The 19365-nt window shown below is 31.8% G+C and overlaps 1 protein-coding gene across 11 annotated transcripts in view; it reads right to left on the bottom strand.

Moving 5' to 3' along the window:
* Positions 1–6501: 6501 nt before the first annotated feature.
* The window catches only part of LOC143240544 (gamma-2-syntrophin-like), a 39231-nt gene continuing 26367 nt past the window's right edge, over positions 6502–19365 (bottom strand). For 8 of the 11 annotated variants that reach the window (XM_076483149.1, XM_076483155.1, XM_076483156.1 and 5 more), the window contains 5 exons: positions 15209–15280; positions 10634–10786; positions 9937–10029; positions 7797–7907; positions 6502–7552 (listed from right to left, as the gene is read on the bottom strand). In XM_076483149.1, the coding sequence (XP_076339264.1) occupies positions 7451–7552; positions 7797–7907; positions 9937–10029; positions 10634–10786; positions 15209–15280 (531 nt within the window). In that variant the 3' untranslated portion in view covers positions 6502–7450. Of the gene's footprint in view, positions 7553–7796; positions 8009–9936; positions 10030–10633; positions 10787–15208; positions 15281–19365 lie in introns of those variants that run through there. The other 3 variants (XR_013021811.1, XM_076483153.1, XM_076483159.1) reach the window with 3 other exon arrangements.

Here is a 19365-nt window from a genome sequence, read left to right as displayed (position 1 = left end):
ATTACGGACTTACAATTTGTTATTCAGAATCAAACACAGAAAACAAAGAAAGAAAATGATCCAGTAATCAAAAATGAGTTTGTTACTGATTGTTTGTTTGTTATATGGCACAAAGCTAATCGGTTGTCTGTGCTCCCTCTCCACCATGGATTTTGAAATAATCCAAATAACAGCGCGCGCGCGTGTGTGTGTGTGTGTGTGTGTGTGTGTGTGTGTGTGGGGGGTGATTTAATAAATAGTCTATATACGTTACGTCAGATCCAGAAGAATTCTCACTACATTTTTCACCACTGCTTGTCCACGAAATAATACTGACTGCTCTTAGCTATCAGTAGTTTACCTTAATAAGCCCGCCAACATAACCCGAGACTAAAGTTGTTTCCGTCAAGTTGAAAAATGTTATCTATGATCAATCACGTGGATGTGGAATAATATGGGCAGTTTTACTCGGTTAATTTTTTCAGTTTCTATTCCGATCATTGTTCAGTCTGTTCAAGGATAAACCTAGTAAACAGTGGAATATTAGGATACCTTAATAATACTGAATGACACATACCCACATTACTACATACAACAGCTAGTCCATTAAAAAAAATAAAATAAATAAGAATAATTTTTTACAATGACAAAAAATACACCTGAATATACAAATAATAATGAAACAAACTAACATTTCGTATGAAACTCCATTTCTTCTTTATCATGAATAATAAAAGAGATGTGGTCTTAATGGGGCTATTATACCCAACAATATAAGGAATGTGGTCGTAGTTGGACTGTTATATCCAATAATGTAAAGAATAGTCTTAATGGAACTGCTATAACCATAAAAATACACACTGGATGTGCAACAAAATATCTTCATCTACTAATCATCAATATAAGATGTTATCACTGCTAACAGTCAGGTACAAGAAAGGTATATAACCAGTTCAGGAGTTTTAAAATGTAGAGAACAATAATATGACTGAACTTAAAAAAAACAACAAAAAACACATGCATTTCTAACATGCATATTTCATCATTCTGACACCAGTTGTCACAGGTTTGAGAAAAAAAATTCTTCATCTATTATAGTTTAAATTCAAAAGCAGAACAGAGGAAGTTTGATTGTTGAAGTGAAGATTATGACACTGAGAATGACATTAATAAGACAGAAATTTTAACAGTATATAATACATTTTTCATATACATCCAAGAACTATTACTAAACTCCAAGTCTCATCATGAATCATCAATATATCATTTCTATGTGTAACTCTCAGCTGAGCCTACGTATCCTAGTTTGGTTATTTCAGCAAATAATACAAATATACAAGAAAAAAATTACCAGAGTGCTCATCTCAAGGAATGGTTTATGATATCCCATGGATATGAACATAGCTCGCTATGTCCAAAATCAATAGGACCAAGTTAATGTGTTAACTACAAAAGAAAGATGGAGCAATGGCTTCCAGATAAAACTGATGAGTAAATAAATGACAAGACTTGAAGAAAAGCAGTTCTCAAACAACCCTCCTTGAAACCCAAGGAAGACCAGTTTTTCATTTAAAAACAATTTCAACACAGAAGAAATGTGTATACCTAAAACTGACAATATGGTGATGAATGAAAAGTGGTACTTAAAGCTACAGAATTTGCCACTTCATATATAAAATTATGGTAATTTCAATGACCTTATGGTTAGGCTAGTTCATTGGGTACCAAGTAATTATAATGACTGAGTTTTAAAATGTGTTCATAAATTGTGGTTTGGCTTTGCTAAGATGTCCAGATTTGAAAATGATTACTACTGATCTGCAACAGGGAAATATTCCTTGTAAATACAATTTATCCTCAGATAATATTTCTGCTTGTTCTTCCAACATCCACTATGGTGCCTATTTATCATTCAGAACAAAGTTTCTCTTTGCAACAAACAGCAAATATTTAAATGACATTAAATTGACATATTTATTACTTTAAACATGAAAATAAGATATTAAACTGTTAACTAGCATAAACTACTTCAACACTGATTTTATTGTCTAAACCATGGCAATCAAGAAACTAAACTCACATCAACTTGAGAAAAATGCCACTTGCTCACTTCTTTCAAATTCAACAAACCACTCAAACTGTTAGAGACCACAATACAAGAGCAATCACACTGTCACAAAGATCATATGTAGGCCAGATTACATGCAACCAATATATTATAAAAGATTTTGTTTGTTTTTGATTTTGTGTAATTCTACATGCACGCTATCTGGTTCAGTGGTAAGTCCACAGATTTATATGATAAAATCAGGGATTCAAATCCCCTCAGTGGATTCAGCAGATAGCCTGTTGTGACTTTACTATAAGAAGACACATACACATACAAAGCAATATATGAGACTAGATCACAAAGAGAATGTTATGTCAGCTAGATCACACAGAGCAATACATGGGATCAAATCACACAGAGTATATACAAATATAGAAGACTTCATCACACAGGAAAAATTAAGAGGTCAGGTCAAATACAGGCTGGTATATGACAAGATCACACATGATTCCATTTAACATACAGACCATGATATAAGAGCAAACACAGAACACTATATGAAATCAGCCAGCACAAAGACCATTATATAAGGCGTGATCCTTCAATCAATGCCATTCTTAGTGGTTCTTCGAGTTCTGCTCTTTATGGAAAAGATAAAACAAAAAGTGTAACTGACAAATATCATCAACAAATATGTTTTACCTTTTCTAAGGAAAATAAATCTTATGGACATTTCCACATAAAATTATGTATAGTAAATGGACATTTAACCCTTTGAATCACATTACATAATTATGGCAGCATATCATTCATGTTCTCTGGTAACTGAAAGTCACTTTATATTAACTACAGTAACTCCACTTTCCCCTCACATTAATAAAGATGTTTTTTACAGAAAGTTTCTAGGTTTTGTTTTGTAGACATTACTAAAGGTGTGCCAATATCTCAATACGATACGAGTATTGTATCATGAAGCCATGATACAATTGTACTGATACATTGTTCGATACACTACTATTTCTGCATCTTTATGAAATTAGGAAAGCTTTCGGTAAACATCATGTCTTTTGTAGAGATAAAGATTGGATTTTCTAATAAAATATCTCAGATAAAAATTAAACAATTCAATAAAGGAAGATAAATACTGAGTACTACATGTTGTCGTCATTAGTTTTATCATAAACATTACATGTAACAAAATAGACAAACAGCTATTAACTTTTATTTTACTTATCTTGCTATCTGTCATTTAGTTGAACAAACCTGAAAATGTTAAAACCTCTGTAAAGTGTGAAGTATTTAAATAAGATGACATTGTTACTATAGATAATAAATTACAGACAAGAGACTGTCAAACTGTATAACAAACCATTGGTTAACACTAATGTATCTAGATACGTATCATATCAGATAATGAGATATACAAACCTTAGATATTACAATAAAATGAAAACCATACCAAATTGATATAGAAATGTTTTTTAACAAAATGTCTCAAACCTAGTATACCCATCTTCTTATTTCCTATTTGGAACAAAATAAAAAAGGGGAAAATAAATTTATCTAAATATTAAAACAAAGGACCAAAACTCATGCCTACATTTCTCATTATGTAGAGAAGATATAATATTGATGAAAATGCACTTTGAGTTATAAAAATAAAGTTAAATGATCTATTATAGACAGGTGTTGAGTACAGTTGTTTAATAATGAAATATTTTATAATGTACTAAGATATTTTTAGAATATATATCAGTATAATATTACAAATGCGTGCATAATATTTGAAAATTTAATACTTATTGTGAAACTGCCTTAGAAACAAATTATTCTAAAGCATAAAAATGTAATAAAAATTAAATTTAAAATGTAAAAAGAGAGAGAGATTACAAACTAGAACAATAACTGAAAATATTACAGTTTATGTCGAAATAAAACTAAATGTACAATATACAAAAATAATAAAGAAAAACAGAATTTAAAACAATATTTAAAAATAAACTCCATTTTTAATTATGGTATATAACAACTTATGTTGATGAAGTATCTCAGTACCTTATGGTAAATAACACAAGAAGTTTGTGTTTCAGCAGCCATATTGGACTATCTGCTGTGCTGAATGCAGGGATAAAATCCTGCCTTTTTCCACTGACCCGTCGAGGGGACCTGACAATGTGTTTTTAAGAAACCTTTCTTTACTAGCCCTGTACATGTATTCAGGAAGAAAAATATAAAAAGCATATCCACTTCACACCTCTGCTGGTAAGGTCTTTCATTCTTAGGTTGAATGAAATAATCCAGTCATCAGGTTGACTGGATACGTAACATATAAAGCACACGCAGAACCATATCTATTAACCAGGTACGCAACACAAGTCACATATGAAACTGTATTTGTTACAAATTAAATGAACCTTATTGTGATATGCTGTCCCACAAAACACTAAATAATTTCTTGCTGCTGCCAAAGTCAGTAGCTTAAAAACAAAATAAAAAAAATTGATGGTATAGTTGCTAATTGTGATAGCAAATTGATTTTGATTACACTGGGGAGAAGCTATAACTCAGTCCATATTGCCAAAGTGCATTATAACAAGATTATTTCAAGAGCACCAAGCCAGTTACTGAACCACAGATAAACTGACTAAAATGGTCTCCTAAACAATGTATATTAAAATGAAAATTTTGGGCCCCAACAAGGACCAACATTGAGTCCTGTACCATAGCAGGCTACCAAAACAATGTCTTATGCACCAAATAGCTGCTGTTCTTTAATGATAAAAGCACCATTTTCTGATTCAGTTTAGATGCACTGATCACTATGTATATAAAAATTACAGCATAGAAATAAGGGAAAATAAAACAATGTTGAAATCCCCAATATACCCTTCACATTGTTAATATAACTTTAAATCTGTGGGTGATGCATCTTTATAACACTGTGGGTAAGGTTTCTTTTATGAAAATAAGTCTTTGAAGGCACACAAAAAATTAACAGCTGTTCATCACCAGGAACTTTAAGTGTTTACTTTTGTTTTTCATGCTTCCCATAACTTATCATACAGATTGTTCCTCAGATGTTTAGATTTGATACATAAAAACATAATTTTTGAAATATTATATTTCATTTCCTCCCATTAGCATGAAACTAAAAGAATGGAATTATATATTAAAAACTTTGGCTAATACCACTGATATCTAAAAAAGAAAACAAGTAGATATTCACAACTGTATCAATGAATAATGAATACATATAAATGAAATGAATAACATTTGTTTCTAGCCTTGCAAGTCTGCAGACACACTATTATGCCACTGGAGGCTGTTAAAAAAGGAAGGTGCAACTACAATTTTCCATACTTATTTGTTGTAGCTGCCATATTGTCTACATTAAATTCTGTACATGTGCAGAAATAGATTTTCCAAAACCTGTAAGAAAAGCTTCTTATTGAATGTATCTTTGGACCTTATATCCTTGAGATACGAGCCACCTTCACTTTGACAAAAGTTCAAAGGAATCTTATATTCAACTTTCTATTACACAAACTGTCCTTCTATAGGAAAACATCCTTCAAACACCGAAGAGCAAGGTTAAAGTGTTGTTTAATCTCTGGTATACCTTGTACTTATACACTTATAATATACACATACTAACTTATACTTCCAAGTCACTCTTCAGAATGTAACTTCACAAAGAATCTATAATGAAGATATTCAAATACCATTTTTCAACAAATTTTTTCTTGACCTACTGACAGAAAATGTAATCCTTGTACAAATTAAGTACACTAAAATATTTTAAATTAAATTAGTTTAAGCTCATTATGAACAATTTCCTGAAAAGCAGTATTTTTAAAAATCACATAACTAGTGCATGAGATCGATAAATAATCTAAGTACTGTAGAATTATTTGTATCCAAAAGGTGGAAAGTTGTACATGTTTATATATAAATACATGTTTTGTATTTTTTCCACATATTGTTAAACTGCAACACAATTATCTCTTGTTCTGTTCACTCCTTCCTCATTCATAGTGTCAGGTTAATGGAAGGAATGAGTCTTTTCAAATCATGTTTTACTAAAAAGGCAATTCATCCTTACAGTTCTAACCCTTATTTATTTCTATTCCTGTTGAACCTAATGAAATATTTATTGAGTTGCCACTCGTTTACTACTTCTTAAGCACAGATATTTACACTAATTCTTTGCGACTCTACTTTCAATACACTATATGTATATAAATGTTTTTTAACTCTAACTTTTCTCTAGAGTATATCAATAATCATTGTGTATGCTTCCACAAATGCAACATGCAAGGTAATAATCAATTAATGATAATAACAACGATTAATTTCATTTATTTGGAAAGGATAATTTCCTTGAAACTTAACGGCACTTATCTTTTGAAGACAAAAAAACAACGAACAGCGAAGTAGGGCAGTTTACAGTATTAACGGTCTAACAACAGTACTCAAACAAAACACCAACAAATTTAATTTTCACACCACACTGTTTAAACATTTCAAGAATTAGACTTTACATCAGTTTTGTTACACTGTGAAAAACAAACTATATAGAATCTGGATTCTGTACAAAATGCATAATGACAAATAAAAAAACGTCACAATCTAATGTGCTTTACAAAGAATTAAATACAACAGTTATTGCAGTTATATTTTTCAATGAAAACACTTGCTTTGCATAATTCTCTTTTTTTCTCATCACATATAGGTTAAAATAATACAAGTTTTGTTTTTATAACACTAGTTAGGATATCTAGATTTGTTTCTTTACTTGCACAGATTTCATTTTTAGTAGAAGTAATCAACACTGGTATTTAGTAGCATAAAGGATATTTTTTTGATAGATTTACTCAACTATTGGTTTTAAAAGATCTTGGTACTGTATTTTCAAATTACTGAAATAAAAGAAACTAAATGCAGAATATTAAAAAGATTAAGTAATAACAGAACAATTACTGCCTTTATTTCCCTTTAAAAATGTAACAAATATATAAAAAAATTAACGTGTAACTATAGATGTAATATCTAGTATTATAGTTCAAATCAAATGGAAAAAATTACAATTTCAAATAGTTTACTCTTTCATCTAATTATTATTTCAAACTTTATGCTAACAAATGCTTAAGTTCTATTGTCAGTAATACTGCAATCAACAGGCTAAATTCGACTCATGATATCAGTTGAAAGGTAATTATGACAATAGAAAACAAAAGTTTCTGGTCATGTATTTAATGAACAATAAGTTTGCTTATTTACTAAAACCTAATTCTATGAGAAATTTACAGAATTATGATGAATTTTACTTTTTCCCACAACAAAACAGCACCTCATCAACAGAATATGTGAGCTTAGCATTTTTGATTTTCTTCTCTTAAAGAAACTCACAACTAGATAATGTCACGAGCTGTGAAGAAATCCAGGATCTACGGAGGTAACTTTGGCACTAAGGAAAGCATGCAGACAGAAGAGAAGACTGTGGAGTGAGGATGACTGAAGTTCCTGTATAATAAGACAAGGCTTATGTCAGTAACTCGAATTTTGTAGTTCACTTGATTACAGATTACCAAAAAATATAATTTACTACAACTATCTTTTTATAGAATGTCTCAAATTTGTATGGGAACATGAAACACAACAGATTAATAACTATTACTTCCCATTATGTTACGGTCCTATAAATTTCGTAAATACTCTTTTCTTTTTTCTGTATGTGGGGGGCATACAAAGATATAAATATACTCACTTGAACCTCCACCTTCCTAGTTTCTGGATCTTGAAAATGGAGTTTTAGTTTGTTCAAGCCATCATCTGAGGAGGACTTAAGTTGTGAAAATCGATATTTCCAAACATACCACTGGAATTGTAGAACATTATAGTAACTTTGTTTGAACTTTCAATCATTCTTAGACAAGCTTAAGGAAGCAAAATCTACTTTGGAGGTTGATTTGATGTTCTCTATATAGTAAAGGTAAGCATTTATATAAACTAAGAATAATCCACACTGCTCAAGCAGGGTGTTTTAAAATTTCACTATGTATAAAATATTCATGAAATTCAAATATGATGTAATCTAGAAAAAAAAAAAAAACTAACATTTTTTTAGAAACATTAAAGGTCAAGAAAATTGAACTTGCATCTGTTTGTATTAATACAACCTTTTCAAGATAATTATATCAACAACAAGGTTTATGTGGACTTACTCTATAACAAGTACTCAGTCACCTCTACATGGAACATTTTAAAGTTAACACCCATAAGACACTTGCTCTAAACATCAGGATATGGCTCAGTGTGTTAATACCTTTATAATATGACTACACACAAGATTCAAGAATTCATGAACCACCTAAGAGGACAATATCTTGCTATATGTTCACAACTGAAATCATAACATGATGGTTACCATGACACATGACCTATTTTATACCAAAGGAGCTTACAAGAAACCAATACATATAGCTTAATGCCTTGAATATAAATCAAACCACCCCAACAGTGTAGAGGCAAGCATTACAGACTGTCTAGTCTCTAGAAATAACAATTATGATACCAAATAAGTTAAGATACAAGTAAAATTCATTACAATAACCCTCCTTGACAACAGATAACCAGAACACTTGATAAGAAAAACAAAGATGAGCACCAATAATATATAAAAAATAGACAAGAACAACTCTGACAGCCATGGTTATAATAAGATGTCAAAGTAGTCAAGAAATGGAGCAGTGAGCTAAAAGTATGTACTTGGAAAAAAAAACAAAAAACTGAGCCATTCTCTGTGTTGCAATGCAAATTATAGACCAGCAGTTACATACCCCTATGATGCAGGCCTCTCATAAAAGATAAGTGAATAACAAAGTGAGCATAATAAACACAAGCTATGTTCCAATAATATAACAATAATATACACTAAATTACCTAAAGGTTTAAGGGAGAAGGAAAACACATTGTGTAACATTTCTTGTGAATGTGAACTCTAATACACTTGAAAAACAAAACGGCCAAGAAATATAACTGTCACACAAGATGGTAATACTAGTATATATGTATACCTAGACACAACAATAACAACAACATAATGAAGTAATATTATAATAATAGGATATGAACCACATACACAAGCAAGGAAAAAGGGCAGCAAAACAAAAAAAAACTTCCGCATCTACAAAATTGATAACACACACACACACACACACACACACACACTGTCAACCTACCACAGGAAAAGAAACTCACTAAAACATTCAATCAGTTAGTTGATTTAAGTTACAAATGATGGAGACCCCAGTTGAGTGAATGTCACGCCAGATTTCCATTGTGAAGATTGAGGATTTAATCTTATCCCCTACTAACACAGAAACAGTCCTCCTCACAGTGTTTCTAAAAATGGTATTCAATTAGTACCCAAAATATAGGTCAACACTAATCACTGATTAGTCTCAAAAATCTATCTGAACATATCAAAATTCTTAGAGGGCTTACCTCAGGTACTAAAACCTGCACCTTATACATGATGCATGTACATACATTTGTATAACAGTTACAAAAACATAAAAGTTTCCACCTGCACATACAAATATCAAATCATTGTTGTTATAACAGTTAATAATTAATACCTCTCCTTAGATGATCCTATAGGCTACTGATAACATTGACAACTACTACAGTGTTCAAGGTTTAATGCTCTTTATTTATCAGCATCTATCTGAACATCTTTCCTCTTTGAAAGTAAAATCCAGTTACACAAACTCTTCACATTAGTCACAACAAAAGCCCATGATACAGTTATTCAATAATAACAATGTTTATAGATCCTGAATCAATTCCATATTTAACAGTCAAAAAGTTACATTTTACAAAGCTCTGAAGAACAGATGCCTCACCTTTGCTTCTGTATCATATAAAGCAAACCCCATTGTCCAATCCAGAGTCAATCCTCCAGTTCTCCCATTGTATATGACAGAGAAAGTTTTGCTCTAATAATGTTAAATAACATTAAAAGAATGATAGATATTACATTTTAAACATACCTGTAATTATGTACTTAGAAAGCAATGTCATTGGAATTTAAATTATTTACAGGACTATGAAGGAATCATAACTTCCATAAAATGCAAATTAAATTAACATCAGAATATAGGTTTACACATCATTAGTGTTCCCCCTTAAGCCTAACAAAGTCTTCAATTATCAATACATGTTAAATAAATTATTTATTAAGGCTGAGAATTTGTGTGTGAAGTTTACAAATACAAAAAACTAAACTGGAAAATAAACAAAAACATTATATAATTTCATGACACCTTTAAAATAAAATTGACTGTCTTTTACTCACTAGTCATTGAAAGAAGTTGCATTTGATGATTTAGTGTTTATGAAAATCACTAGGTATATTACACAGGAAAACCAAGAACCTAAAAGTCATGGTTGCATAAGGAACACAGAAACAGGTATCTTTTACTTCCTGTATCAATATTTTGGTTTCAATAATATTCTGACTCCCTGCATCTACTTTCATTACAGCTATTCATTAATCTCCTACCAACCTCTTTCCATCTTGTATGTTTATGCAAAACTTACCCCTAGTTTTGTAACAGAATTGTATATAGCTCGATTCCACGCTGTTTCTATCCTCAAAAGGTCTGCCCTACTCTCTGCAGAAAAGTACCGAGATTGGGAATGACCAGTTTGGACTAGGAAACAGTGCCACCTGTCATCAACATAATCACTCTCCTAATACACAAAAAATATCCTTATTAATATTGTGAATTACACATTTAAAAGTCCATTTAAAACAAGGAAGCAATGCCACCTCTCATCAACAAAATTGTCTATCTTAATATTACAAAATGGGCAGTTGCAGTAAATACTACTTATAACTTTATATCAGTATTTTTTGTTTGACTCCACACCATATTTAAGAGAATTAAATAGTAGTTTCCAGTAATAATCTTACTGCTATTATGAATACAACTAAACATGAAACAAAAGAAAAATTCAATACACGTTTCAATATGCCTATTTCTCAATATTCTGCTTAGTCAGAGCTGTAATTACTATAAGAAATTCACCTCCTGTAACAGTAATGGAATTGAAGTAAGTGCTCTTAAAGTGTATTTTTTAAACTTAGCACTTTTAGTTAAGCCCAGTAACATTAATTAAATTTAGGAGTCAAGAAATGTATAGATGATGCATGTTAGCTACTAAATACACAGGCCTGAGAACTTACACTTCATAAAAGTTGTTTTGGTTTTAATAATGAATTATACTAACTCAGCTCATCAGAGTTTAAAAACAACATTCACTTTTTTTCTATATCAGGTAACGATTTTTAACAAATCAGAAGGAGAAAAAAGTCTTTAGAACAAATTATTATTTTGTGATGACAAGAAACCCACTTGATGTAAAAATATTTCTCAGGACGGCTGGTATGGGTATTAACACTTTTTCTAATAAAACAGAGACAATGTTTCAATTTCTTAAGTCATCTTTAAGTTAACTTGAAACATTCTCTGCTGTATTAGTAAAAGTGTTAATACCCATAACAGCCATCCAGAGACATAAATGATTACTTCATTCATCACAAGTAACCTTTTTCACTATTATGTTTGTTATGCTTTGGTTCCAAAACAAATCAATAAGAATCTCGCATTGTGATTGGTCTAGAGAAACCTATAGCTAGTGTTTGTCAACATTTTAAGCATAACAAAATGTGACCCGATTTCAAAGAAAAGTATTCATTTATGTAAAAAGTACACATGATGTTTCATAAAAAAAATTCTTTACATGATGGAGAAAAATGTATATTGTTTACAGATTTGGCATGCAAGAATGACTGCAGAACATGTAAAAATGTCAAGACAATAAAACCATCACAGAACTGTTATCAGTGGGAAATAGCTTCAACTTTCATACAAGATCTGCAGCAATACAAACTTAAGTTGATGCAACACCCCCACTGTATATCTTTACTGAATTGCAAGAAAACAACAACAAAAATTGGTGTATAATTATTCCAAATTATCATGACTTCCCCCCAAAGCACCATATTACCCCAGCATATTAAAAGCACTCTTGAGCACATGTGCTCAAATCACCCCCAAATCAAAATTGTATTTTTATGCATAAAGTTAAATACACTTTTATTAAATAAATTCCAAAACTGAAGTTTACTTTTGTTTTATGTTTAGAAAAGCTAATAAAAGTTTATTTATTAGATTATTTAAATTCAAGTTGTGGCATTTTTCCTTGAGGTCTAGTGCAAACAGTTGATTTAAAATCACCAAACATAAATCTTGATTTTTTAAGAATGCATAAACAGTTACTTGAATTATTTATTGGCAGTAAAATAATGGTCTTCAGCATCAAATATTTTTACTCATGAATACAGTTTTAGTTTGTGTACACACAAATAACCAAGATGTTACATAATTAGGAATGAATTTCAGAATGATACGTTTTCCCCTTCTTAACCAATTAATGCCCAGTTTCCCATATATGGGAGTTGCAACGTTATGTGTTGCCAGAACTTGGTTGTGATTTGGTCACGTTATACCATAACAGTGTCTAAACATTGCAAAAATGTCAGATTGCAACGTCTCTTCCTGACGAATAATGGACGTTGCTATGTAACGTTGCCACAACGTCGTAATTGGTCACATTTTTCTATTAAGTTGTCTAAACGTTATGAAAACGTCAAAATGCAGTCATTTCATAGCGAATAATCAATGTTGTGATGTAACATTGTGTAAACGTTGTGAAAAGTAACATTATATGCTGTAAAGCAATAATCAGAATGCACATTACATGGATACTTCACCAAACAAAGCAGGAAAATTGTCTATTACTTGATCCAGTTTTCGGAATGCTACCATGGCCTCAGCGCCCTGTCTTTTGGGAATAATTGAACGGCTATAACAGATCATTGAAATGGGAGTTTAAATGACTTTACCAGACCTCCGAAAGCCTGGTAAAGCTGGAAATGAAGCCAAGGAAATCTGACTGAAGTATCTAAGCGAAGCAAAGAAAATCTAACACTGGACTAGATTGTGAATAGCAGATAAGAGTCCGGACTTTTCGCACCTTTTCGGCATTGATCTTAAAATTGATTAAAACAGGTGAGTGAGCAACCAAACCAACGGCTGATTTGGAATCTGACTTACCAAGAGACCAGGTCACGTCCGAGGTGGTGGATGAGTGGCACTCGTTTGGAATAATTTTTTATCAGAAATTCGTGGATAGGTGCATCTCAGGTGCGTAACTATTTTTGTGACAAGAATGATTTAGATGAGAGCAAAATTGCTCAAGCAAGACCTTAAAATTTTATGATAAGATTTTTGGATGCACCGTTATATTCCCAAGGTGAAAATTATTACTATTAAATCTATAATTTGTTTATTCGTTGCAATGTTCATGTATCAGTCATATCATTTCAAAAATACTCATAACAACTTCGCTGTTAAGGATAAATGTAATGGGGATTTGGTTTCAACTAGATTTAATCTTTCCCATTCCTCTCACATTCTCCTGATCTCATTTACCTATTAACTATTGATCATTTGTTTGATCTACCCACGCTGTTGGCCCTAGCTTTTATGCAGGTTTTCATGTTCTAAAACTCAAATTTCCGAGAAAGCAAGATGGACCCTCTTATGGCTTACGTTTTGTCACGAGAGGGCGCGAAAACTGCTTTGTCCACGAGCACTGAAAACCCTAGCTACGCCTCTATTCTACCATACTTAACTTCAGTGAATATGTTAGTCAACAGGAATGAATTGCCTAATTTAACACATTGGCTCCCAAGCCTATTTTGCCAATACTTCCCAGGGTCCCACTCATCATTTTGCAATTACTATTTTTAGGAAGAGTGTTTATGTAACTGCCGTGTCCCAGCCAACAAGTTGCCCTTTAAAAAGGAAATAGAGCACAACTCACCTTTGGGTCATGTGGGTCTTACTGAAACACTATCACGACCCGCTGGTGGGTCGTTGTGGTTTAGTTTGGTTTAAATTTCACACAAAGCTACATGAGGGCTATCTGCACTAACTGTCCCTAATTTTGCAGGGTAACACAAGAGAAAAGGCAGCTAGTAATCACCACCCACCGCCAACTCTTGGGCTAATCTTTTATCAATGAATAGTGGAATTGACTGTCACATTATAATGCTTCCATGGCTACTCTTTTACCAACAAATAGTGAGATTGACTGTCACGTTATAATGCCTATACAGCTGAAAGAGTAAGGGTGTTTGATGTGATAGGGATTCAAACCCGCAACCCTCAAATTACATGTTGAGTGCCTTAAACACCTGGCCACACCAGGCCAGGTCGTTTGGGAGCCAATGTGTTAAAAGCAAATTAATTTAATATATTTCTATTCCAGTAACAAGGTACATAACTAAAGAAATTAGCTTATTTTTTGTAACAGTAACTAGTAAATATAGTCCACTTTTTTTTTCTCTCCATTATTGAAACAATTTGATGCATATTCAATAACACTATTCAATTTATTGTGTACTTGATGGATTACCTGTCCCTCAGGTGGAAATTGTGCAACTTCACAATTAATGGAATATTATTTTACTACATGAAAAGTTGATCCCTTTGTACATATAATTATAAAAAAAGCACAAATATGCACACAAAACTGCAAAACAAAAAATGTGAAACTGCATGTTTACCATATCTACTCATGGACCCAACAAAATTTGGTGAATTAGTGGTAAAAATGCCCATAACAACTGTAATGTGCAAAACTGAAAATTCATGTGCATCTCCCCCATAGATCCAATGAACGTCCATACCAAATTTGGTGAAGATCTATCCAGGAAATATGAAGTAGTGGTAGAAAATGCAAAAACACCTGTAAAAACTGGAAAACTGAAAATTTGTGTCTACCCCCTTACATGGACTTAATGAACCTCTATACCAATTTTAGTGAAGATCCATCCTCACCCTGCAAAGTAGTTACATGGATATACAACATACAGTATTATTATATTTATATAAATACTATAACACAACTATAAATGTAATTTAAATAAATCAAAAACTTGGAATGTTTTCACTAAGAAGCTAGCTACTATTAGAGTTTAAAGTGAATAAATTTTCATCACTGCATGAGTTAATCAAATCATCATATCTTGATAAATCTTACCTTCAGGCACCTAAACATACACTGATAAGCTCTGCAAACTGAGGGACAACTTAAGAAGTCTTGTATATTGCTCTGTAAATAAAACGTTGCCAAATTTAAAGTCACAGACAAGAAAGCAATTATAAAATGTACAACGATGAAATTGTGCACACCTACAAACTAAAACTTACTCAATGTGCATTATTGCATAAATAAATTATTCCAAATCTTCAATGCAGGTTTATCGAGTGTCAACTCAAAAGGTTTGTTTTTTTTGTTTCTTGAAAATTCCACAAATCTGCTTGAGAGCTATTACATGCTCTATCTATTCCTAATTTACAAGTGAAAAGCTAAAGAGAGGACAGCTAGTGAATATATTCCACTACCAACTCTCGAGTTACTCTAACGGGATAGAGGGATTGAATGACACATTATAACACCTCAACATGTGAAAGGGCCAGAATGTTGGGACACACCACATGTAAATTGCATGTCAAGTACTCTGATTACCAGATCATGTCAGATCTCTAAACAAGATTAACAATCAATAACATAGTAGGGACTAGAACTAGCACAGATTTTGTTTCTTATTAAATCAGGTGCACTTCAAAAACACCTTTACACAAAAATGGAAGTCAAAGGTTCACACCATTTTACAATGGTTTTTGCACCCTAGCAAAGATTGTAGATTCTGAGATTTATATGTGAACTGTAAATTATGTGGAAGAAAGATAATGCACTTAGCATTATTAAGTTCATACCATACTATATGTATTATACTTTCACAGAGTTCAATGTTACTCTAGGTGTAATAGTGTATGTTAATCAATATATGGTTTTTTAATTTGTGGCATGTACAGTATAGACTAGAAGGTATCTAACTCAGAAAAGCATAAGATGAATTATACTAAAAAAGAAGTTTCAAGTAACCAATTTCCAAATATTTCAGTCATTATATTATTATTATTTTCATACCTAAAATTAGTATGTTACTTTGATAAATAACACTGACAATATTCAGTAGTCTCAATTATGTCATGAGCTATATATCTGTATAAAAAAAAAAACACAGACTCACAGTACTCAGTAAATGTTAGAGCCTCATGTATATATATTCTAGATTGCAAAGATTATCTCATTGTGTGTGTGTATATATATATATATATATATATATATATATGATGAGATATATATACACATATATACACACACACACACACACCATTATTTAGTCACAAGTTAAATTGTACTTTACAAAAGATAGACTTCATATTTAATTTAAATTTCCAGAAAAAAAAATTAACCTGTCAGCTAAGAAATGCTTTTCAAAGTTGGAAATTAGTGAAAATTTGAGACAGTCAAGTATTCTCATTCTTTGCATTCATATGTAATAGATGGAAGCAGTAACTAATGAAATACTTTAATCAGTGATGTCAAGAAAACCCACTTGTAGAGAAATATATACGCAAAAACGGCTCGTTTGGGTTGTTTTATCGTTTTTAAGTTTGTCTTTATTTAGCCCAACTACAGACATTCCCAGTAACCAATTAGCAACCCTCATAGAATTCACCATGATAAAGACAAACTTCATGTTCAACAACCAAAACTATATACAAACAAATGGCCTAAGCATGGGCAACCCAGTATCACCAGTTCTAGTCAATATTTTTATGACACAAGTTGAAACACAAGCAATTAACACAGCATTACATCCACCACTATACTGGTACAAAAATGTAGATGACACGGTTGCAGGATTCAAATCTACAGAACACATATTTAATTTTTTCAATCACATTAACTCTATACATCCCTACATTAACTTTACATGTGAACAGGAAGAAAGCAATCAAATATCATTTCTTAACCTCAAAATTACAAGAACCAACACACAATTCAAAACAAAAATCCACTGAAAAATCACCCATACTGGACTAGACATTCCTTGGGACTCAGCACATGAAACAAAAGAAAAATTCAACATACTAAGAAACCAAATAAACACAGCCATAAAACTATGCTCACCAGATAAAATTAACGATGAATTAGACAAAATAAAACAATACTTCATCAACATCAATAAGTTTCCTCCACAAACCGTAGAAAACATTATACGCACACACCTAGACAGAAAGCAAAATCAACCAACAAAAGTAAATATATCTCATGAATCAAAAAATCACGAAACCATATACTGCTGTATACCATATATTCCTGACATCAGCAGACAAATAACCAACATTTGGCAAAAACTAGTAACAAAATATGACATTCCAGTTAGTACCAAATTTATTCAAAAACCAGGCACAAAACTGAGGTCAATACTATGTAAAAACTACACTGACAAACACCACACCAACATTATTTATAAAATACAATGTGATAACTGCTACGACTTCTATATTGGAGAAACAAGTAAAAAAATGGAAACCAGATTCAAAGAACATAAAAAGTCACCTTCACACGTTTTCAAGCACTGCAAGTCAAATAAACACAACATAACCATAGAAAACACTCAAATACTAAATAAAGAAACAAACATAAACAAATGCAAAATTAAAGAAGCCTTACTTATACAACAACTTAAACCCAAAATAAACCAATATAAAGGAATGCCTTTATACCTATATTAGTATAATAAAATAAATAAAATTATATATTCAAACAACTAACACTGCCCTCTACGTTCCAACACTCAGTTGCACAACCCCTTTCAAGCATGTGGTCAGCTTCCGGCCAGTTACCTCTCTCTTTCTTTGTGAACCTGACGATGACCGAAGAAGGTCGAAACGTTGTTCGGTCTTCTATGTAAAATATTTTCTCAACCCAAACAAGCCGTTTTTGCGTTTATAATGAAATACTTTGTTTTCCTAATAAATACAATGGCAACCTATATAGCATTTAATTTTATCAATCCTCGTGTCCTCTATGAGATTCATTTGCTATATCTTAAACCTTGTTTTGTTACTATTCATCACCATTTATCACATTAGAAAAGATTTAGAAACTGCTTATAGCCTTTCACTATTTATTTGTTCTTTCTCTCAACCACCTCTTAAGATTATTACTGAGTAGCTGTATAAAAATATGCTTTACAATACACCTGCTACATTGGTAACTGTTTATTTCGAATTTCATGCAAAGCTACCCTCATGGCTGAAAGGGTAAGTATGTTAGGATAGGGATTAGAAGCTGTGACCCTCAGACTGTGAGTCAAGCACCTTAACAACTTAGCCATGCCCTGCCTCTGCTACATTCAAATGAACACAATATACCTATAGATAGATAATAATGTCCATATTTAATGACAGTGCTAAAAACTTTACAGTTAAAATAGAAGAAAAAACATTTTAATATAAAGTTTTACATAGCTGACTTTTTGTAGTTTAATGTTCGTGTTGCAAAGAAATGAAGTTAATGTATCCAAAACTTTTAGAAAATTAAATAAAACCGATTACTTTTTATATTATGCACAGGTGTCAATAGTAAGTACACCTGTTGTGTTATAATATTATAAAACTGTCAACAGATAGTACCATGTAAACATTTAGGACAAAGTCAAAAAATTAGATTTCAGGTTACTTTCAAAAGAACAATGGAAGGTATATCTCAGGTGAAATATCAAAATTTTATTAACCTTCATAATTAGTACAACAGAAACTCAGTGGAGTTCCTCAAAACAGTTAATATTTTTTGTGTCACATTTTTGCTTTAATAATTGCAGACTCAGACATTGTTGCAAGATACTTAATCTAAATGTCCTTTGGGATTTTACTCCAAATGTCTCTAATACACTCCCATAAAGTTTCTTGGGAAATACCTTTTGATTTGTCAAGTTTCTGAGCTATTAAATCCTACATCTACTCAGGTTGGTTAAAATTGGAGCTCTGTGGGAGCCATGAATCATTTGAATGACTCAGGCAGCTTCTTTCTTAGCTAAGTAATTTCTGTCTAGGTTGGATGAGTGTCTGGAGTTATCTTCTTGGTAGTAGAATCATTTACCACTAATATGTAAATCACTGGGTATACCATCACAGATCAGTGTCTGATGATATTTGCATTGGTCCATTATTCCACCTATTTTGCAAACAGTTCCTGTCACCTCAGTAAGAAAACACCTACAAACCATTGCACTGCTTCCCTTATGCTTCATGGTAGGTGCTATGTATTGAGGTGTG

The sequence above is a fragment of the Tachypleus tridentatus genome, chromosome 13 (genome assembly GCF_004210375.1).
Source record: "Tachypleus tridentatus isolate NWPU-2018 chromosome 13, ASM421037v1, whole genome shotgun sequence".
Lineage (NCBI taxonomy): Eukaryota > Metazoa > Arthropoda > Merostomata > Xiphosura > Limulidae > Tachypleus > Tachypleus tridentatus.
The sequence above is the reverse complement of the archived record's forward strand: the minus strand, read 5'-3'. Positions and strand labels throughout refer to the sequence as shown.